The 23,808-nt window shown below is 44.3% G+C and overlaps 1 protein-coding gene across 1 annotated transcript in view; it reads left to right on the forward strand.

Annotated features, from left to right (window-relative positions):
* LOC127907901 (huntingtin-like) overlaps positions 1–23,808 on the forward strand; it is a 200,570-nt gene that overhangs the window by 2,489 nt on the left and 174,273 nt on the right. The window contains 7 exon segments of the mRNA XM_052464365.1: positions 4,979–5,135; positions 5,598–5,657; positions 6,409–6,488; positions 18,653–18,791; positions 19,557–19,698; positions 20,935–21,113; positions 21,226–21,430. Coding sequence (XP_052320325.1) covers positions 4,979–5,135; positions 5,598–5,657; positions 6,409–6,488; positions 18,653–18,791; positions 19,557–19,698; positions 20,935–21,113; positions 21,226–21,430 — 962 coding nt within the window.

The following is a 23,808-nucleotide window of genomic DNA, read 5'->3' on the forward strand; positions in this document are numbered from 1 at the left end:
TTACGTATTGCTAGTATATTTATGGTTATATGTTGATCAGGGTTTAGGATACAGTATATTTATGGTTATATGTTGATCAGGGATACAGTATATTTATGGTTATATGTTGATCAGGGATACAGTATATTTATGGTTATATGTTGATCAGGGATACAGTATATTTATGGTTATATGTTGATCAGGGATTACAGTATATTTATGGTTATATGTTGATCAGGGATACAGTATATTTATGGTTATATGTTGATCAGGGATACAGTATATTTATGGCTATATGTTGATCAGGGATACAGTATATTTATGGTTATATGTTGATCAGGGATACAGTATATTTATGGTTATATGTTGATCAGGGATACAGTATATTTATGGTTATATGTTGATCAGGATACAGTATATTTATGGTTATATGTTGATCAGGTTTAGGATACAGTATATTTATGGTTATATGTTGATCAGGGATACAGTATATTTATGGCTATATGTTGATCAGGGTTTAGGATAGTATATTTATGGTTATATGTTGATCAGGATACAGTATATTTATGGCTATATGTTGATCAGGGTTTAGGACAGTATATTTATGGTTATATGTTGATCAGGATACAGTATATTTATGGTTTATATGTTGATCAGGATACAGTATATTTATGGTTATATGCTGACAGGATACAGTATATTTATGGTTATATGTTGACCAGGATACAGTATATTTATGGTTATATGTTGATCAGGTTTAGGATACAGCATATTTATGGTTATATGTTGATGATACAGTATATTTATGGTTATATGTTGAGATACAGTATATTTATTGTTATGTTGATCAGGGATTCAGGTATATTTATGGTTATATGTTGACCAGGGATACAGTATATTTATGGTTATATGTTTCAGGATACAGTATATTTATGGTTATATGTTGATCAGGGATACAGTATATTTATGGTTATATGTTGATCAGGTTTAGGATACAGTATATTTATGGTTATATGTTGATCAGGATACAGTATATTTATGGTTATATGTTGATCAGGGATACAGTATATTTATGGTTATATGTTGATCAGGGACACAGTATATTTTATGGTTATATGCTGATCAGGTTTAGGATACAGTATATTTATGGCTATATTTGATGGATACAGTATATTTATGGTTATATGTTTGATCAGGGATACAGTATATTTATGGCTATATGTTGATCAGGATACAGTATATTTATGGTTATATGTTGATCAGGATACAGTATATTTATGGTTATATGTTGATCAGGGTTTAGGATACAGTATATTTATGGTTATATGTTGATCAGGTTTGGATACAGTATATTTATGGTTATATGTTGATCAGGATACAGTATATTTATGGTTATATATTGATCAGGTTTGATACAGTATATTTATGGTTATATGTTGATCAGGATACAGTATATTTATGGTTATATATTGATCAGGTTTAGGATACAGTATATTTATGGTTATATGTTGATCAGGGATACAGTATATTTATGGTTATATATTGATCAGGTTTAGGATACAGTATATTTATGGTTATATGTTGATCAGGATACAGTATATTTATGGTTATATGTTGATCAGGGATACAGTATATTTATGGTTATATGTTGATCAGGATACAGTATATTTATGGCTATATGTTGATCAGGGGATACAGTATATTTATGGTTATATGTTGATCAGGATACAGTATATTTATGGTTATATGTTGATCAGGATACAGTATATTTATGGTTATATGTTGATCAGGATTCAGTATATTTATGGTTATATGTTGATCAGGATACAGTATATTTATGGTTATATGTTGATCAGGATACAGTATATTTATGGCTATATGTTGATCAGGGATACAGTATATTTATGGTTATATGTTGATCAGGATACAGTATATTTATGGTTATATGCTGATCAGGATACAGTATATTTATGGCTATATGTTGATCAGGGATACAGTATATTTATGGTTATATGTTGATCAGGGTTTAGGATACAGTATATTTATGGTTATATGTTGATCAGGATACAGTATATTTATGGCTATATGTTGATCAGGTTTAGGATACAGTATATTTATGGTTATATGTTTCAGGGATACAGTATATTTATGGCTATATGTTGATCAGGATACAGTATATTTATGGTTTATGTTGATAGGTTTAGGATACAGTATATTTATGGTTATATGCTGATCAGGTTTAGGACACAGTATATTTATGGTTATATGTTGATCAGGTTTAGGATACAGTATATTTATGGTTATATGTTGATCAGGTTTAGGATACAGTATATTTATGGTTATATGTTGATCAGGGATACAGTATATTTATGGTTACATGTTGATCAGGGATACAGTATATTTATGGTTATATGTTGATCAGAGATACAGTATATTTATGGTTATATGTTGATCAGGGATACAGTATATTTATGGTTATATGTTGATCAGAGATACAGTATATTTATGGTTATATGTTGATCAGGATACAGTATATTTATGGTTATATGTTGATCAGAGATACAGTATATTTATGGTTATATGTTGATCAGAGATACAGTATATTTATGGTTATATGTTGATCAGGGTTTAGGATACAGTATATTTATGGCTATATGTTGATCAGGGATACAGTATATTTATGGTTATATGTTGATCAGGATACAGTATATTTATGGTTATATGCTGATCAGGACACAGTATATTTATGGCTATATGTTGATCAGGTTTAGGATACAGTATATTTATGGTTATATGCTGATCAGGATACAGTATATTTATGGTTATATGTTGATCAGGGATACAGTATATTTATGGCTATATGCTGATCAGGATACAGTATATTTATGGTTATATGTTGATCAGGATACAGTATATTTATGGCTATATGTTGATCAGGGATTCAGTATATTTATGGCTATATGTTGATCAGGTTTAGGATACAGTATATTTATGGTTATATGTTGATCAGGATACAGTATATTTATGGCTATATGCTGATCAGGGATACAGTATATTTATGGTTATATGTTGATCAGGATACAGTATATTTATGGCTATATGTTGATCAGGGATTCAGTATATTTATGGCTATATGTTGATCAGGGTTTAGGATACAGTATATTTATGGCTATATGTTGATCAGGGATACAGTATATTTATGGTTATATGTTGATCAGGATACAGTATATTTATGGTTATATGTTGATCAGGGATACAGTATATTTATGGTTATATGTTGATCAGGATTCAGTATATTTATGGTTATATGTTGATCAGGGTTTAGGATACAGTATATTTATGGTTATATGTTGATCAGGTTTAGGATACAGTATATTTATGGTTATATGTTGATCAGGATACAGTATATTTATGGCTATATGTTGATCAGGTTTAGGATACAGTATATTTATGGTTATATGTTGATCAGGATACAGTATATTTATGGTTATATGTTGATCAGGATACAGTATATTTATGGTTATATGCTGATCAGGATACAGTATATTTATGGTTATATGTTGATCAGGGATACAGTATATTTATGGCTATATGCTGATCAGGATACAGTATATTTATGGTTATATGTTGATCAGGGATACAGTATATTTATGGTTATATGTTGATCAGAGATACAGTATATATTTATGGTTATATGTTGATCAGGGATACAGTATATTTATGGTTATATGTTGATCAGGATACAGTATATTTATGGTTATATGCTGGTCAGGGTTTAGGATACAGTATATTTATGGTTATATGTTGATCAGGGTTTAGGATACAGTATATTTATGGTTATATGCTGATCAGGGATACAGTATATTTATGGCTATATGTTGATCAGGATACAGTATATTTATGGTTATATGTTGATCAGGACATTACACATCAAAGGGTGAGGAGGGGTGTATCAGAATGAGGTGTGTGTGGAGGGGGGTATCAGAATGAGGTGTGTGTGGAGGAGGGGTATCAGAATGAGGTGTGGAGGGGGGTATCAGAATGAGGTGTGTGTGGAGGGGGGTATCAGAATGAGGTGTGTGGAGGAGGGGGTATCAGAATGAGGTGTGTGTGGAGGAGGGGTATCAGAATGAGGTGTGTGTGGAGGGGGTATCAGAATGAGGTGTGTGTGGAGGGGGGTATCAGAATGAGGTGTGTGTGTGGAGGGGGGCATCAGAATGAGGTGTGTGTGGAGGGGGTATCAGAATGAGGTGTGTGGAGGGGGGGTATCAGAATGAGGTGTGTGTGGAGGGGGGTATCAGAATGAGGTGTGTGTGGAGGAGGGTATCAGAATGAGGTGTGTGTGGAGGGGGGTATCAGAATGAGGTGTGTGTGGAGGGGGGTATCAGAATGAGGTGTGTGTGGAGGGGGTATCAGAATGAGGTGTGTGTGGAGGGGGGTATCAGAATGAGGTGTGTGTGTGAGGGGGGTATCAGAACGAGGTGGGGTGAGGGGGGTATCAGAATGAGGTGTGTGTGGAGGAGGGGTATCAGAATGAGGTGTGTGTGGAGGGGGGTATCAGAATGAGGTGTGTGTGGAGGGGGTATCAGAATGAGGTGTGGAGGGGGGTATCAGATCGAGGTGTGAGGGGGTTATCAGAATGAGGTGTGTGAGGGGGTTATCAGAATGAGGTGTGAGGGGGTATCAGAATGAGGGTGTGTGGAGGGGGCATCAGAATGAGGTGTGTGAGGGGTTATCAGAATGAGGTGTGTGAGGGGGGGTATCAGAATGAGGTGTGTGAGGGGGGGTATCAGAACGAGGTGTGAGGGGGGTTATCAGAACGAGGTGTGTGGGGGTTATCAGAACGAGGTGTGTGAGGGTGGGGTATCAGAACGAGGTGTGTGAGGGGGGGTATCAGAACGAGGTGGGTGAGGGGGGGTATCAGAATGAGGTGTGTGAGGGGGTTATCAGAATGAGGTGTGTGATGGGGGGGGTATCAGAATGAGGTGGGTGTTTAATGACAGTTCCTCTCTTGTCTCTATGGCTGTGGGATTAGAACGTCTCCGGAGTTCCAGAAGCTTCTGGGCATCGCCATGGAGATGTTCTTGCTGTGCAGCGACGACAGAGAGTCGGACGTCAGGATGGTGGCAGACGAGTGCCTGAACAAAATCATCAAAGTGAGTGAGGACCCCATCTTCTGCTCTCCTCAGACCTATATGTTATGGCTCTCTTTTCTATCTAGTTCTCTCTCATTCGCTCTAACTAATTCTCTATCTAGTTCTCTCTCTTTCTCTCTATCTAGTTCTCTCGTTTCGCTCTAACTAATTCTCTATCTAGTTCTCTCTCGTTCGGTCTAACTAATTCTCTATCTAGTTCTCTCTCTTTCTCTATCTAGTTCTCTCTTTCTCTCTATCTAGTTCTCTCTTTCTCTCTATCTAGTTCTCTCTATCTAGTTCTCTCTTTCTCTCTATCTAGTTCTCTCTTTCTCTCTATCTAGTTCTCTCTTTCTCTCTATCTAGTTCTCTCTATCTAGTTCTCTCTTTCTCTCTATCTAGTTCTCTCTTTCTCTCTATCTAGTTCTCTCTATCTAGTTCTGTCAGGTTGTAGTTTTTACGTCTCTCTGTCTCTCTCTCTATCAGGCGCTGATGGACTCCAACCTGCCCAGACTGCAGCTGGAGCTCTACAAAGAAATTAAAAAGGTTTGTAGATAAAGTTGTTGTTGTTGTTATGGAGTCCTGTTGTTATGGAGTCCTGTTGTTATGGAGTCCTGTTGTTATGGAGTCCTGTTGTTATGGAGTCCTGTTGTTATGGAGTCCTGTCGTTATGGAGTCCCTCTGTTGTTATGGAGTCCTCTGTTGTTATGGAGTCCTCTGTTGTTATGGAGTCCTCTGTTGTTATGGAGTCCTCTGTTGTTATGGAGTCCTGTCGTTATGGAGTCCTGTCGTTATGGAGTCCTGTCGTTATGGAGTCCTGTCGTTATGGAGTCCTGTCGTTATGGAGTCTTGTCGTTATGGAGTCCTGTCGTTATGGAGTCCTGTCGTTATGGAGTCCTGTCGGCGGAGTCCTGTCGTTATGGAGTCCTGTCGTTATGGAGTCCTGTCGTTATGGAGTCCTGTCGTTATGGAGTCCTGTCGTTATGGAGTCCTGTCGTTATGGAGTCCTGTCGTTATGGAGTCCTGTTGTTATGGAGTCCTGTCGTTATGGAGTCCTGTCGTTATGGAGTCCTGTTCACTGATCCTCAATGGACCGATGTGGTAACTGATGATGATGATGATGATGATGAAGATTAAGACGAATATTATGACAAATGTTAATTGTGATTGACTGTGGTGGTTTTGGTTATGATGACGAGGGAAAATATCAGGATGGTAATGTTTATGTTGATGATGATGATGATGGACATGTTGATGAAGATGATGATGAAGGTGTGTGTGTGTATCTCTCTGTTAGAACGGTGCCTCTCGGAGCCTGAGGGCTGCTCTCTGGAGGTTCGCCGAGCTAGCACACCTCGTCAGACCACAGAAATGCAGGTAGGAGACACACACACACACACACACACACACACACACACACACACACACACACACACACACACACACACACACACACACACACACACACACCTGAGTAGACGCAGTATGCTGCATGTCATACTTTAAATGTATTTATAGAATGCATTTAGACTGGATTCATACCCACTGGTCTAAACAGCATTTAGACTGGATTCATACCCACTGGTCTAAACAGCATTTAGACTGGATTCATACCCACTGGTCTAAACAGCATTTAGACTGGATTCATACCCACTGGTCTAAACAGCATTTAGACTGGATTCATACCCACTGGTCTAAACAGCATTTAGACTGGATTCATACCCACTGGTCTAAACAGCATTTAGACTGGATTTATACACACTGGTCTAAACAGCATTTAGACTGGATTCATACCCACTGGTCTAAACAGCATTTAGACTGGATTTATACACACTGGTCTAAACAGCATTTAGACTGGATTCATACACACTGGTCTAAACAGCATTTAGACTGGATTCATACCCACTGGTCTAAACAGCATTTAGACTGGATTTATACACACTGGTCTAAACAGCATTTAGACTGGATTCATACCCACTGGTCTAAACAGCATTTAGACTGGATTCATACACTCTGGTCTAAACAGCATTTAGACTGGATTTATACACACTGGTCTAAACAGCATTTAGACTGGATTTATACCCACTGGTCTAAACAGCATTTAGACTGGATTCATACCCACTGGTCTAAACAGCATTTAGACTGGATTTATACCCACTGGTCTAAACAGCATTTAGACTGGATTCATACCCACTGGTCTAAACAGCATTTAGACTGGATTCATACCCACTGGTCTAAACAGCATTTAGACTGGATTTATACACACTGGTCTAAACAGCATTTAGACTGGATTCATACCCACTGGTCTAAACAGCATTTAGACTGGATTTATACACACTGGTCTAAACAGCATTTAGACTGGATTCATACCCACTGGTCTAAACAGCATTTAGACTGGATTCATACACTCTGGTCTAAACAGCATTTAGACTGGATTTATACACACTGGTCTAAACAGCATTTAGACTGGATTTATACACACTGGTCTAAACAGCATTTAGACTGGATTCATACCCACTGGTCTAAACAGCATTTAGACTGGATTTATACACACTGGTCTAAACAGCATTTAGACTGGATTTATACCCACTGGTCTAAACAGCATTTAGACTGGATTTATACCCACTGGTCTAAACAGCATTTAGACTGGATTTATACCCACTGGTCTAAACAGCATTTTTGTCCTGTGGCGTAATACTATGAGGTGGGGTAATACTATGAGGTGGGGTAATACTGAGGTGTTGGGTCCTGTGGGGTAATACTATGAGGTGGGGTAATACTATGAGGTGGGGTAATACTATGAGGTGGGGTAATACTATGAGGTGGGGCAATACTATGAGGTGTTGGGTCCTGTGGGGTAATACTATGAGGTGGGGTAATACTATGAGGTGGGGTAATACTATGAGGTGGGGTAATACCATGAGGTGGGGCAATACTATGAGGTGTTGGGTCCTGTGGGGTAATACTATGAGGTGGGGTAATACTATGAGGTGGGGGTAATACTATGAGGTGGGGTAATACTATGAGGTGTTGGGTCCTGTGGGGTAATACTATGAGGTGGGGTAATACTATGAGGTGGGGTAATACTATGAGGTGGGGTAATACTATGAGGTGGGCAATACTATGAGGTGGGTAATACTATGAGGTGGGGTAATACTATGAGGTGGGGTAATACCATGAGGTGGGGTAATACTATGAGGTGGGGGCAATACCATGAGGTGGGGCAATACTATGAGGTGGGGCAATACTATGAGGTGGGGTAATACTATGAGGTGGGGTAATACTATGAGGTGTTCAACGTGTGGGGTATACTATGAGGTGTTGGGTCCTGTGGGGTAATACTATGAGGTGGGGTAATACTATGAGGTGGGGTAATACTATGAGGTGGGGTAATACTATGAGGTGGGGTAATACTATGAGGTGTTGGGTCCTGTGGGGTAATACTATGAGGTGGGGTAATACTATGAGGTGGGGTAATACTATGAGGTGGGGTAATACTATGAGGTGGGGTAATACTATGAGGTGTTGGGTCCTGTGAGGGTAATACTATGAGGTGGGGTAATACTATGAGGTGTTGGGTCCTGTGGGGTAATACTATGAGGTGGGGTAATACTATGAGGTGTTGGGTCCTGTGGGGTAATACTATGAGGTGGGGCAATACTATGAGGTGGGGTAATACTATGAGGTGGGTAATACTATGAGGTGGGGTAATACTATGAGGTGTTGGGTCCTGTGGGGTAATACTATGAGGTGGGTGGGTAATACTATGAGGTGGGTAATACTATGAGGTGGGGTAATACTATGAGGTGGGGTAATACCTGAGGTGGGGTAATACCATGAGGTGGGGCAATACTATGAGGTGGGGCAATACTATGAGGTGGGGTAATACTATGAGGTGGGGTAATACTATGAGGTGGGGTAATACTATGAGGTGGGGTAATACTATGAGGTGGGGTAATACTATGAGGTGTTGGTCCTGTGGGGTAATACTATGAGGTGGGGTAATACTATGAGGTGGGGTAATACTATGAGGTGGGGTAATACTATGAGGTGTTGGGTCCTGTGGGGTAATACTATGAGGTGGGGTAATACTATGAGGTGTTGGGTCCTGTGGGGTAATACTATGAGGTGGGGTAATACTATGAGGTGTTGGGTCCTGTGGGGTAATACTATGAGGTGGGGTAATACTATGAGGTGGGTAATACTATGAGGTGGGGTAATACTATGAGGTGGGGTAATACTATGAGGTGGGGTAATACTATGAGGTGGGGTAATACTATGAGGTGTTGGTCCTGTGGGGTAATACTATGAGGTGGGGTAATACTATGAGGTGGGGTAATACTATGAGGTGGGGTAATACTATGAGGTGTTGGGTCCTGTGGGGTAATACTATGAGGTGGGTAATACTATGAGGTGTTGGGTCCTGTGGGGTAATACTATGAGGTGGGGTAATACTATGAGGTGTTGGGTCCTGTGGGGTAATACTATGAGGTGGGGTAATACTATGAGGTGGGGTAATACTATGAGGTGGGGTAATACTATGAGGTGTTGGGTCCTGTGGGGTAATACCATGAGGTGGGGTAATACTATGAGGTGGGGTAATACTATGAGGTGTTGGGTCCTGTGGGGTAATACTATGAGGTGGGGTAATACTATGAGGTGGGTAATACTATGAGGTGGGGTAATACTATGAGGTGGGGTAATACTATGAGGTGGGGGTAATACTATGAGGTGGGGTAATACTATGAGGTGTTGGGTCCTGTGGGGTAATACTATGAGGTGGGGTAATACTATGAGGTGTTGGTCCTGTGGGGTAATACTATGAGGTGTTGGGTCCTGTGGGGTAATACTATGAGGTGTTGGGTCCTGTGGGGTAATACTATGAGGTGGGTAATACTCATGAGGTGGGGTAATACTATGAGGTGGGGTAATACTATGAGGTGGGGTAATACTATGAGGTGGGGTAACACTATGAGGTGGGGCAATACCATGAGGTGGGGCAATACTCATGAGGTGTTGGGTCCTGTGGGGTAATACTATGAGGTGGGGTAATACTATGAGGTGGGGTAATACTATGAGGTGGGGTAATACATGAGGTGTTGGGTCCTGTGGGGTAATACTATGAGGTGGGGTAATACTATGAGGTGGGGTAATACTATGAGGTGGGTAATACATGAGGTGGGGTAATATTATGAGGTGGGGTAATACTATGAGGTGGGGTAATACTATGAGGTGTTGGGTCCTGTGGGGTAATACTATGAGGTGGGGTAATACTATGAGGTGGGGTAATACTATGAGGTGGGGTAATACTATGAGGTGTTGGGTCCTGTGGGGTAATACTATGAGGTGTTGGGTCCTGTGGGGTAATACTATGAGGTGTTGGGTCCTGTGGGGTAATACTATGAGGTGGGTAATACTATGAGGTGGGGTAATACTATGAGGTGGGTAATACTATGAGGTGGGGTAATACTATGAGGTGTTGGTCCTGTGGGGTAATACTATGAGGTGGGGTAATACTATGAGGTGGGGTAATACTATGAGGTGGGGTAATACTATGAGGTGGGGTAATATTATGAGGTGGGGTAATACTATGAGGTGGGGTAATACTATGAGGTGTTGGGTCCTGTGGGGTAATACTATGAGGTGGGGTAATACTATGAGGTGGGGTAATACTATGAGGTGGGGTAATACTATGAGGTGTTGGGTCCTGTGGGGTAATACTATGAGGTGTTGGGTCCTGTGGGGTAATACTATGAGGTGGGGTAATACTATGAGGTGGGGGTAATACTATGAGGTGGGGTAATACTATGAGGTGGGGTAATACTATGAGGTGGGGTAATACTATGAGGTGGGGTAATACTATGAGGTGGGGTAATACTATGAGGTGGGGTAATACTATGAGGTGTTGGGTCCTGTGGGGTAATACTATGAGGTGGGGTAATACTATGAGGTGGGGTAATACTATGAGGTGGGGTAATACTATGAGGTGGGGTAATACCATGAGGTGGGGTAATACTATGAGGTGGGGTAATACTATGAGGTGGGGTAATACTATGAGGTGGGGTAATACTATGAGGTGTTGGGTCCTGTGGGGTAATACCATGAGGTGGGGTAATACTATGAGGTGGGGTAATACTATGAGGTGTTGGGTCCTGTGGGGTAATACTATGAGGTGGGGTAATACTATGAGGTGGGGTAATACTATGAGGTGGGGTAATACTATGAGGTGGGTAATACTATGAGGTGTTGGGTCCTGTGGGGTAATACTATGAGGTGGGGTAATACTATGAGGTGGGGTAATACTATGAGGTGGGGTAATACTATGAGGTGTTGGGTCCTGTGGGGTAATACTATGAGGTGGGGTAATACTATGAGGTGGGGTAATACCATGAGGTGGGGTAATACTATGAGGTGGGGCAATACTATGAGGTGGGGGTAATACCATGAGGTGGGGTAATACCATGAGGTGGGGTAATACCATGAGGTGGGGTAATACCATGAGGTGGGGCAATACCATGAGGTGGGGCAATACTATGAGGTGGGGCAATACTATGAGGTGGGGTAATACTATGAGGTGGGGTAATACTATGAGGTGTTGGGTCGTGTGGGGTATACTATGAGGTGTTGGGTCCTGTGGGGTAATACTATGAGGTGGGGTAATACTATGAGGTGGGGTAATACTATGAGGTGGGGTAATACTATGAGGTGGGGTAATACTATGAGGTGTTGGTCCTGTGGGGTAATACTATGAGGTGGGGTAATACTATGAGGTGGGGTAATACTATGAGGTGGGGTAATACTATGAGGTGGGGTAATACTATGAGGTGTTGGGTCCTGTGGGGTAATACTATGAGGTGGGGTAATACTATGAGGTGTTGGGTCCTGTGGGGTAATACTATGAGGTGGGGTAATACTATGAGGTGTTGGGTCCTGTGGGGTAATACTATGAGGTGGGGTAATACTATGAGGTGGGGTAATACTATGAGGTGGGGTAATACTATGAGGTGGGGTAATACTATGAGGTGTTGGGTCCTGTGGGGTAATACTATGAGGTGGGGTAATACTATGAGGTGGGGTAATACTATGAGGTGGGGTAATACTATGAGGTGGGGTAATACTATGAGGTGGGGTAATACTATGAGGTGGGGCAATACTATGAGGTGGGGCAATACTATGAGGTGGGGTAATACTATGAGGTGGGGTAATACCATGAGGTGGGGTAATACTATGAGGTGGGGTAATACTATGAGGTGGGGTAATACTATGAGGTGGGGTAATACTATGAGGTGTTGGTCCTGTGGGGTAATACTATGAGGTGGGGTAATACTATGAGGTGGGGTAATACTATGAGGTGGGGTAATACTATGAGGTGTTGGGTCCTGTGGGGTAATACTATGAGGTGGGGTAATACTATGAGGTGTTGGGTCCTGTGGGGTAATACTATGAGGTGGGGTAATACTATGAGGTGTTGGGTCCTGTGGGGTAATACTATGAGGTGGGGTAATACTATGAGGTGGGGTAATACATGAGGTGGGGTAATACTATGAGGTGGGGTAATACTATGAGGTGGGGTAATACTATGAGGTGGGGTAATACTATGAGGTGTTGGTCCTGTGGGGTAATACTATGAGGTGGGGTAATACTATGAGGTGGGGTAATACTATGAGGTGGGGTAATACTATGAGGTGTTGGGTCCTGTGGGGTAATACTATGAGGGGGTAATACTATGAGGTGTTGGGTCCTGTGGGGTAATACTATGAGGTGGGGTAATACTATGAGGTGTTGGGTCCTGTGGGGTAATACTATGAGGTGGGGTAATACTATGAGGTGGGGTAATACTATGAGGTGGGGTAATACTATGAGGTGTTGGGTCCTGTGGGGTAATACCATGAGGTGGGGTAATACTATGAGGTGGGGTAATACTATGAGGTGTTGGGTCCTGTGGGGTAATACTATGAGGTGGGGTAATACTATGAGGTGGGGTAATACCATGAGGTGGGTAATACTATGAGGTGGGGTAATACTATGAGGTGGGGTAATACTATGAGGTGGGGTAATACTATGAGGTGTTGGGTCCTGTGGGGTAATACTATGAGGTGGGGTAATACTATGAGGTGTTGGTCCTGTGGGGTAATACTATGAGGTGTTGGGTCCTGTGGGGCAATACTATGAGGTGTTGGGTCCTGTGGGGTAATACTATGAGGTGGGGTAATACTATGAGGTGGGGTAATACTATGAGGTGGGGTAATACTATGAGGTGGGGTAATACTATGCGGTGGGGTAATACTATGAGGTGGGGTAATACTATGAGGTGGGGTAATACTATGAGGTGGGGTAATACTATGAGGTGTAGGGTCCTGTGGGGTAATACTATGAGGTGGGGTAATACTATGAGGTGGGGTAATACTATGAGGTGGGGTAATACTATGAGGTGTTGGGTCCTGTGGGGTAATACTATGAGGTGGGGTAATACTATGAGGTGGGGTAATACTATGAGGTGGGGTAATACCATGAGGTGGGGTAATATTATGAGGTGGGGTAATACTATGAGGTGGGGTAATACTATGAGGTGTTGGGTCCTGTGGGGTAATACTATGAGGTGGGGTAATACTATGAGGTGGGGTAATACTATGAGGTGGGGTAATACTATGAGGTGTTGGGTCATGTGGGGTAATACTATGAGGTGTTGGGTCCTGTGGGGTAATACTATGAGGTGTTGGGTCCTGTGGGGTAATACTATGAGGTGGGGTAATACTATGAGGTGGGGTAATACTATGAGGTGGGGTAATACTATGAGGTGGGGTAATACTATGAGGTGTTGGTCCTGTGGGGTAATACTATGAGGTGGGGTAATACTATGAGGTGGGGTAATACTATGAGGTGGGGTAATACTATGAGGTGGGGTAATATTATGAGGTGGGGTAATACTATGAGGTGGGGTAATACTATGAGGTGTTGGGTCCTGTGGGGTAATACTATGAGGTGGGGTAATACTATGAGGTGGGGTAATACTATGAGGTGGGGTAATACTATGAGGTGTTGGGTCCTGTGGGGTAATACTATGAGGTGTTGGGTCCTGTGGGGTAATACTATGAGGTGGGGTAATACTATGAGGTGGGGTAATACTATGAGGTGGGGGTAATACTATGAGGTGGGGTAATACTATGAGGTGGGGTAATACTATGAGGTGGGGTAATACTATGAGGTGGGGTAATACTATGAGGTGGGGTAATACTATGAGGTGTTGGGTCCTGTGGGGTAATACTATGAGGTGGGGTAATACTATGAGGTGGGGTAATACTATGAGGTGGGGTAATACTATGAGGTGGGGTAATACTATGAGGTGGGGTAATACTATGAGGTGGGGTAATACTATGAGGTGGGGTAATACCATGAGGTGGGGTAATACTATGAGGTGTTGGGTCCTGTGGGGTAATACCATGAGGTGGGGTAATACTATGAGGTGGGGGTAATACTATGAGGTGTTGGGTCCTGTGGGGTAATACTATGAGGTGGGGTAATACTATGAGGTGGGGTAATACTATGAGGTGGGGTAATACTATGAGGTGGGGTAATACTATGAGGTGGGGTAATACTATGAGGTGGGGTAATACTATGAGGTGTTGGGTCCTGTGGGGTAATACTATGAGGTGGGGTAATACTATGAGGTGTTGGTCCTGTGGGGTAATACTATGAGGTGTTGGGTCCTGTGGGGTAATACTATGAGGTGTTGGGTCCTGTGGGGTAATACTATGAGGTGGGGTAATACTATGAGGTGGGTAATACTATGAGGTGGGGTAATACTATGAGGTGGGGTAATACTATGAGGTGGGGTAATACTATGAGGTGGGGTAATACTATGAGGTGGGGTAATACTATGAGGTGGGGTAATACTATGAGGTGGGGTAATACTATGAGGTGGGGTAATACTATGAGGTGGGGTAATACTATGAGGTGTTGGGTCCTGTGGGGTAATACTATGAGGTGGGGTAATACTATGAGGTGGGGTAATACTATGAGGTGGGGTAATACTATGAGGTGTTGGGTCCTGTGGGGTAATACTATGAGGTGGGGTAATACTATGAGGTGGGGTAATACTATGAGGTGGGGTAATACTATGAGGTGGGGTAATACTATGAGGTGGGGTAATACTATGAGGTGGGGTAATACTATGAGGTGTTGGGTCCTGTGGGGTAATACTATGAGGTGGGGTAATACTATGAGGTGGGGTAATACTATGAGGTGTTGGGTCCTGTGGGGTAATACTATGAGGTGTTGGGTCCTGTGGGGTAATACTATGAGGTGTTGGGTCCTGTGGGGTAATACTATGAGGTGGGGTAATACTATGAGGTGGGGTAATACTATGAGGTGGGGTAATACTATGAGGTGGGGTAATACTATGAGGTGTTGGTCCTGTGGGGTAATACTATGAGGTGGGTAATACTATGAGGTGGGGTAATACTATGAGGTGGGGTAATACTATGAGGTGGGGTAATACTATGAGGTGTTGGTCCTGTGGGGTAATACTATGAGGTGGGGTAATACTATGAGGTGTTGGGTCCTGTGGGGTAATACTATGAGGTGGGGTAATACTATGAGGTGGGGTAATACTATGAGGTGGGGTAATACTATGAGGTGTTGGGTCCTGTGGGGTAATACTATGAGGTGTTGGTCCTGTGGGGTAATACTATGAGGTGGGGTAATACTATGAGGTGGGGTAATACTATGAGGTGGGGTAATACTATGAGGTGGGGTAATACTATGAGGTGGGGTAATACTATGAGGTGGGGTAATACTATGAGGTGGGGTAATACTATGAGGTGTTGGGTCCTGTGGGGTAATACTATGAGGTGGGGTAATACTATGAGGTGGGGTAATACTATGAGGTGGGGTAATACTATGAGGTGGGGTAATACTATGAGGTGGGGTAATACTATGAGGTGGGGTAATACTATGAGGTGGGGTAATACTATGAGGTGGGGTAATACTATGAGGTGGGGTAATATTATGAGGTGGGGTAATACTATGAGGTGGGGTAATATTATGAGGTGGGGTAATACTATGAGGTGTTGGGTCCTGTGGGGTAATACTATGAGGTTTTGGGTCCTGTGGGGTAATACTATGAGGTGGGGTAATACTATGAGGTGGGGTAATACTATGAGGTGGGGTAATACTATGAGGTGTTGGTCCTGTGGGGTAATACTATGAGGTGGGGTAATACTATGAGGTGTTGGGTCCTGTGGGGTAATACTATGAGGTGTTGGGTCCTGTGGGGTAATACTATGAGGTGTTGGGTCCTGTGGGGTAATACTATGAGGTGGGGTAATACTATGAGGTGGGTAATACTATGAGGTGGGGTAATACTATGAGGTGGGGTAATACTATGAGGTGGGGTAATACTATGAGGGGGGTAATACTATGAGGTACTACTGACTCTGCTGAGGACTGACTCAGGATCTGTTGTTATGTACCCAGTCTCCTGAGGACTGACTCAGGATCTGTTATGTACCCGGTCTGCTGAGGACTGACTCAGGATTTGTTGTTATGTACCCGGTCTGCTGAGGACTGGCTCAGGATCTGTTGTTATGTACCCGGTCTCCTGAGGACTGACTCAGGATCTGTTATGTACCCGGTCTGCTGAGGACTGGCTCAGGATCTGTTGTTATGTACCCGGTCTGCTGAGGACTGACTCAGGATCTGTTGTTATGTACCCGGTCTGCTGAGGACTGACTCAGGATCTGTTGTTATGTACCCGGTCTCCTGAGGACTGACTCAGGATCTGTTGTTATGTACCCGGTCTGCTGAGGACTGGCTCAGGATCTGTTGTTATATACCCGGTCTGCTGAGGACTGACTCAGGATCTGTTGTTATGTACCCGGTCTCCTGAGGACTGACTCAGGATCTGTTGTTATGTACCCGGTCTCCTGAGGACTGACTCAGGATCTGTTGTTATGTACCCGGTCTCCTGAGGACTGACTCAGGATCTGTTATGTACCCGGTCTGCTGAGGACTGACTCAGGATCTGTTGTTATGTACCCGGTCTGCTGAGGACTGGCTCAGGATCTGTTGTTATGTACCCGGTCTCCTGAGGACTGACTCAGGATCTGTTATGTACCCGGTCTGCTGAGGACTGGCTCAGGATCTGTTGTTATGTACCCGGTCTGCTGAGGACTGACTCAGGATCTGTTGTTATGTACCCGGTCTGCTGAGGACTGACTCAGGATCTGTTGTTATGTACCCGGTCTCCTGAGGACTGACTCAGGATCTGTTGTTATGTACCCGGTCTGCTGAGGACTGGCTCAGGATCTGTTGTTATATACCCGGTCTGCTGAGGACTGACTCAGGATCTGTTGTTATGTACCCGGTCTCCTGAGGACTGACTCAGGATCTGTTGTTATGTACCCGGTCTCCTGAGGACTGACTCAGGATCTGTTGTTATGTACCCGGTCTCCTGAGGACTGACTCAGGATCTGTTATGTACCCGGTCTGCTGAGGACTGACTCAGGATCTGTTGTTATGTACCCGGTCTGCTGAGGACTGGCTCAGGATCTGTTGTTATGTACCCGGTCTCCTGAGGACTGACTCAGGATCTGTTATACCCGGTCTGCTGAGGACTGGCTCAGGATCTGTTGTTATGTACCCGGTCTGCTGAGGACTGACTCAGGATCTGTTGTTATGTACCCGGTCTGCTGAGGACTGACTCAGGATCTGTTGTTATGTACCCGGTCTCCTGAGGACTGACTCAGGATCTGTTGTTATGTACCCGGTCTGCTGAGGACTGGCTCAGGATCTGTTGTTATATACCCGGTCTGCTGAGGACTGACTCAGGATCTGTTGTTATGTACCCGGTCTCCTGAGGACTGACTCAGGATCTGTTGTTATGTACCCGGTCTCCTGAGGACTGACTCAGGATCTGTTGTTATGTACCCGGTCTCCTGAGGACTGACTCAGGATCTGTTGTTATGTACCCGGTCTGCTGAGGACTGACTCAGGATCTGTTGTTATGTACCCGGTCTGCTGAGGACTGGCTCAGGATCTGTTGTTATGTACCCGGTCTGCTGAGGACTGACTCAGGATCTGTTGTTATGTACCCGGTCTGCTGAGGACTGACTCAGGATCTGTTATGTACCCGGTCTGCTGAGGACTGACTCAGGATCTGTTGTTATGTACCCGGTCTGCTGAGGACTGACTCAGGATCTATTGTTATGTACCCGGTCTGCTGAGGACTGACTCGGGATCTGTTGTTATGTACCCGGTCTGCTGAGGACTGACTCAGGATCTGTTATGTACCCGGTCTGCTGAGGACTGGCTCAGGATCTGTTGTTATATACCCGGTCTGCTGAGGACTGACTCAGGATCTGTTGTTATGTACCCGGTCTGCTGAGGACTGACTCAGGATCTGTTGTTATGTACCCGGTCTGCTGAGGACTGGCTCAGGATCTGTTGTTATGTACCCGGTCTGCTGAGGACTGACTCAGGATCTGTTGTTATGTACCCGGTCTGCTGAGGACTGACTCGGTCTCTGACCTCTTCTCCCTCAGACCGTACCTGGTGAACCTCCTCCCCTGTCTGACCAGGATCACGAAGAGACAGGAGGAGACTGTCCAGGAGACTCTGTCTGCTGCCGTGCCTAAGATTATGACTGCTCTGGGACACTTCGCTAACGACGGAGAGGTTAAGGTACACACTCACTCACTCACTCACCACTCACTCACTCACTCACTCACTCACTCACTCACTCACTCACTCACACGCACACACACAGAACTCGCACACACTCGCACACACACTCGCACTCGCACACACTCGCACACACACAGAACTCACACTCGCACTCGCACTCGCACACACACACACACACACACACACACACACACCGCACACACACACACACACACACACACACACACACACACACACACACACACACACACACACACACACACACACACACACACACACACACACACACACACACACACACACACACACACACACACACACACACACACACACACACACACACACACAGACAGAACTCAAAGACCCCAGAACAACCTCTGTTAAAATGTTGTATTAAAAGCCTTGAGTAACAGAATAATGGAAGTATCGATGTCCTCTTGTCTGTATCTGTTGTAGAACGAAGCTGTAAGGCCAGAGGGGGTGGTATATGACCAATATACCACGGCTAAGGGTTGTTCTTAAGCACGACACAACGCGGAGTGCCTGGATGCATCCGTTAACCGTGGTATATTGGCCATATACCACAAACCCCTGAGGTGTCTAATTGCTATAATAACCTGGTTACCAACGTAATTCGAGCAGTAAAAATTCTGTTTTTTGTCATACCCCGTGGTATACGGTCTGATATACCACGGCTGTCAGCCAATCAGCATTCAGGGCTCGACACACCCAGTTTATAATTGTCTGATCTGACATGTTCAGGTGTTGTTGAAGTCGTTTGTGGCCAACCTGAAGTCCACCTCTCCTACGATCCGTCGGACGGCCGCCAGCTCAGTGGCGAGTGTTTGTCAACAGTCGAGACGGGCCTCCTACTTCTACACCTGGCTGCTCAACGTCCTGCTGGGTCAGTACCAAACACAACCAGTCCATAGCACAGGCATCATCACTTATCATTTAGCCCTGGCTGCTCAACGTCCTGCTGGGTCAGTACCAAACACAACCAGTCCATAGCACAGGCATCATCACTTATCATTTAGCCCTGGCTGCTCAACGTCCTGCTGGGTCAGTACCAAACACAACCAGTCCATAGCACAGGCATCATCACTTATCATTTAGCCCTGGCTGCTCAACGTCCTGCTGGGTCAGTACCAAACACAACCAGTCCATAGCACAGGCATCATCACTTATCATTTAGCCCTGGCTGCTCAACGTCCTGCTGGGTCAGTACCAAACACAACCAGTCCATAGCACAGGCATCATCACTTATCATTTAGCCCTGGCTGCTCAACGTCCTGCTGGGTCAGTACCAAACACAACCAGCCCATAGCACAGGCATCATCACTTATCATTTAGCCCTGGCTGCTCAACGTCCTGCTGGGTCAGTACCAAACACAACCAGTCCATAGCACAGGCATCATCACTTATCATTTAGCCCTGGCTGCTCAACGTCCTGCTGGGTCAGTACCAAACACAACCAGCCCATAGCACAGGCATCATCACTTATCATCTCTCTCTCTGTCTCTGTCTCTGTCTCTCTCTCTCTCTCTCTCTCTCTCTCTCTCTCTCTCTCTCTCTCTCTCTCTCTCGCTCTCGCTCTCGCTCTCGCTCTCTCTCTCCAGGTCTGAACATCTCTCTCTCTCCAGGTCTGTTAGTCCCTGTAGATGAGGTGAACATCTCTCTCTCTCCAGGTCTGTTAGTCCCTGTAGATGAGGTGAACATCTCTCTCTCTCCAGGTCTGTTACTCTCTGTAGATGAGGTGAACATCTCTCTCTCTCCAGGTCTGTTAGTCCCTGTAGATGAGGTGAACATCTCTCTCTCTCTCTCTCCAGGTCTGTTAGTCCCTGTAGATGAGGTGAACATCTCTCTCTCTCTCTCCAGGTCTGTTAGTCCCTGTAGATGAGGTGAACATCTCTCTCTCTCTCCAGGTCTGTTAGTCCCTGTAGATGAGGTGAACATCTCTCTCTCTCCAGGTCTGTTGGTCTCGGTAGATGAGGTGAACATCTCTCTCTCTCCCTCCAGGTCTGTTAGTCCCTGTAGATGAGGTGAACATCTCTCTCTCTGTAGATGAGGTGAACATCTCTCTCTCTCCAGGTCTGTTAGTCTCTGTAGATGAGGTGAACATCTCTCTCTCTCGTTCCAGGTCTGTTGGTCCCTGTCGATGAGGAACATCCTAACCACCTGGTCCTGGGGGTGTTGTTAACCCTTCGTTACCTGATGCCTCAACTACAGCAACAGGACAGGACCACCAGCCTGAAAGGAAGCTTCGGAGTCATGAGGAAGGAGGCAGACTTACAGCCCACGCCTGAACAGCTACTGCAAGTCGGTGTGTGTGTGTGTGTGTGTGTGTGTGTGTGTCCAGGTCTATGAGTTGACTCTCCACTACAGCCAGCACGGCGACCACAACGTGGTGACTGTGTGTGTGTGTGTCCAGGTCTATGAGTTGACTCTCCACTACAGCCAGCACGGCGACCACAACGTGGTGACGGCCTCTCTGGAACTGATGCAGCAGATGTTCCGGACTCCTCCCCCGGAGCTACTGCACATGCTCATTACGCCCGGCAGCGTTCCGCACGCCAGCGTGTTCCGACGGGACGTGGAGAGACGCGCCCACTCCGGCAGCATCCTGGAGTTCATTGGTTAGTCCGCCCGTCAATCAAACGAATACTGATTGGTCGTTGGTGGATTGCTCTTGTCGGTTAAATCGTTTAGTTTCGAATGACAAAGCCCAGTCATTGGGTGAATTCTCTGCCAGTCACTGTACAGAGCTCCGCCTCCTGTCTCTCTGTTCTTTTTATTTTGTTGCTGTCTGCTGATTGGTCCCAAAAGGCTCACTATACACTGAGAATGCAAAACATTAGGAACACCTTCCTAATATTGAGTTACACCCCCTTTTGTCCTCAGAACAGACTCTATTCATCAGGTCAGGGACTCTACAAGGTGTTGAAAGCGATCAAACAGGGATGCTGGTCCATGTTGACTCCAACACTTTCCACAAGTTGTGTCAAGTTGACTGGATGTCCTTTGGGTGGTTGGACCGTTCCTGATACACACTGGAAACTGTTGAGTCAGCAGCTTTGCAGTTCTAGATGCACCTGGCACCTCCTACCCTGTTCAAAGGCACTTAAATCATTTGTCTTGTCCGTTCACCCTCTGAATAGCAGACAGACACAATCCATGTCTCATTTATCTCAAGATTTAAAAATCGTTCTTTAACCAGTCTCCTCCTCCCCATGGAAAGAGCAGCTGTTCCTAATTTTTTGTACACTCAGTGTATAGTGAACTACTAGTGACCAGAGCCTTATTCCCTATATAGTGAACTACTAGTGAGCAGAGCCCTATTCCCTATATAGTGAACTACTAGTGACCAGAGCCCTATTCCCTATATAGTGAACTACTAGTGACCAGAGCCTTGTTCCCTATATAGTGAACTACTAGTGACCAGAGCCCTATTCCCTATATAGTGAACTACTAGTGACCAGAGCCCTATTCCCTATATAGTGAACTACTAGTGACCAGAGCCCTATTCCCTATATAGTGAACTACTAGTGACCAGAGCCCTATTCCCTATATAGTGAACTACTAGTGACCAGAGCCCTATTCCCTATATAGTGAACTACTAGTGACCAGAGCCCTATTCCCTATATAGTGAACTACTAGTGACCAGAGCCCTATTCTCTATATAGTGAACTACTATTGACCAGGGCCCTATTCCCTATATAGTGAACTACTAGTGACCAGAGCCCTATTCCCTATATAGTGAACTACTAGTGACCAGAGCCCTATTCCCTATATAGTGAACTACTAGTGACCAGAGCCCTATTCCCTATATAGTGAACTACTAGTGACCAGAGCCTTATTCCCTATATAGGGAATAGGTGCCATTTGGGATGAATATCTTCTCTTACTAACTAACTCTGTTCCTCTGTCTGTCTGGGGTATAATGCCTATTTCCCATGGGGCTTTCCTTCTCTTCTCTCCTTCACTTCCTGTTCCTGTGTGTGTTCTTCCTGTTTCCTGCTGGCAGCCGGGGCGGGTCTTCCTGTAATAGTCCACTCCTCCTCAGAAAACAGAAAGGTGATTTTTTTTTTAAACTCTCTCCTGTGTCCTGCTCCCTCTACCTGAAACAGTGTTTCCAAACCTCTCCTCCAGCACCCCATCCATTCAACATGTTTCCATGTATTCCTGGACTAGTTTAATTTATTCCTGGACTAGTTTGGTGTGTTCCTGGACTAGTTTGATGTATTCCTGGACTAGTTTAATTTATTCCTGGACTAGTTTGTGTTCCTGGACTAGTTTGGTGTGTTCCTGGACTAGTTTGATGTATTCCTGGACTAGTTTTGGTGTGTTCCTGGACTAGTTTGGTGTGTTCCTGGACTAGTTTGATGTATTCCTGGACCAGTTTAATTTATTCCTGGACTAGTTTAATTTATTCCTGGACGAGTTTGATGTATTCCTGGACTAGTTTGATGTATTCCTGGACTAGTTTGATGTGTTCCTGGACTAGTTTGATGTATTCCTGACTAGTTTGATGTATTCCTGGACTAGTTTGGTGTGTTCCTGGACTAGTTTGATGTATTCCTGGACTAGTTTGATGTATTCCTGGACTAGTTTGGTGTGTTCCTGGACTAGTTTGATGTATTCCTGGACTAGTTTAATTTATTCCTGGACGAGTTTGATGTATTCCTGGACTAGTTTTGGTGTGTTCCTGGACTAGTTTTGGTGTGTTCCTGGACTAGTTTGATGTATTCCTGGACTAGTTTGATGTATTCCTGGACTAGTTTGGTGTGTTCCTGGAATAGTTTGATGTATTCCTGGACTAGTTTGATGTATTCCTGGACTAGTTTTGGTGTGTTCCTGGACTAGTTTGATGTATTCCTGGACTAGTTTGATGTATTCCTGGACTAGTTTTGGTGTGTTCCTGGACTAGTTTTGGTGTGTTCCTGGACTAGTTTGATGTATTCCTGGACTAGTTTGATGTATTCCTGGACTAGTTTTGGTGTGTTCCTGGACTAGT

Source organism: Oncorhynchus keta, chromosome 16, assembly GCF_023373465.1.
Source record: "Oncorhynchus keta strain PuntledgeMale-10-30-2019 chromosome 16, Oket_V2, whole genome shotgun sequence".
Lineage (NCBI taxonomy): Eukaryota > Metazoa > Chordata > Actinopteri > Salmoniformes > Salmonidae > Oncorhynchus > Oncorhynchus keta.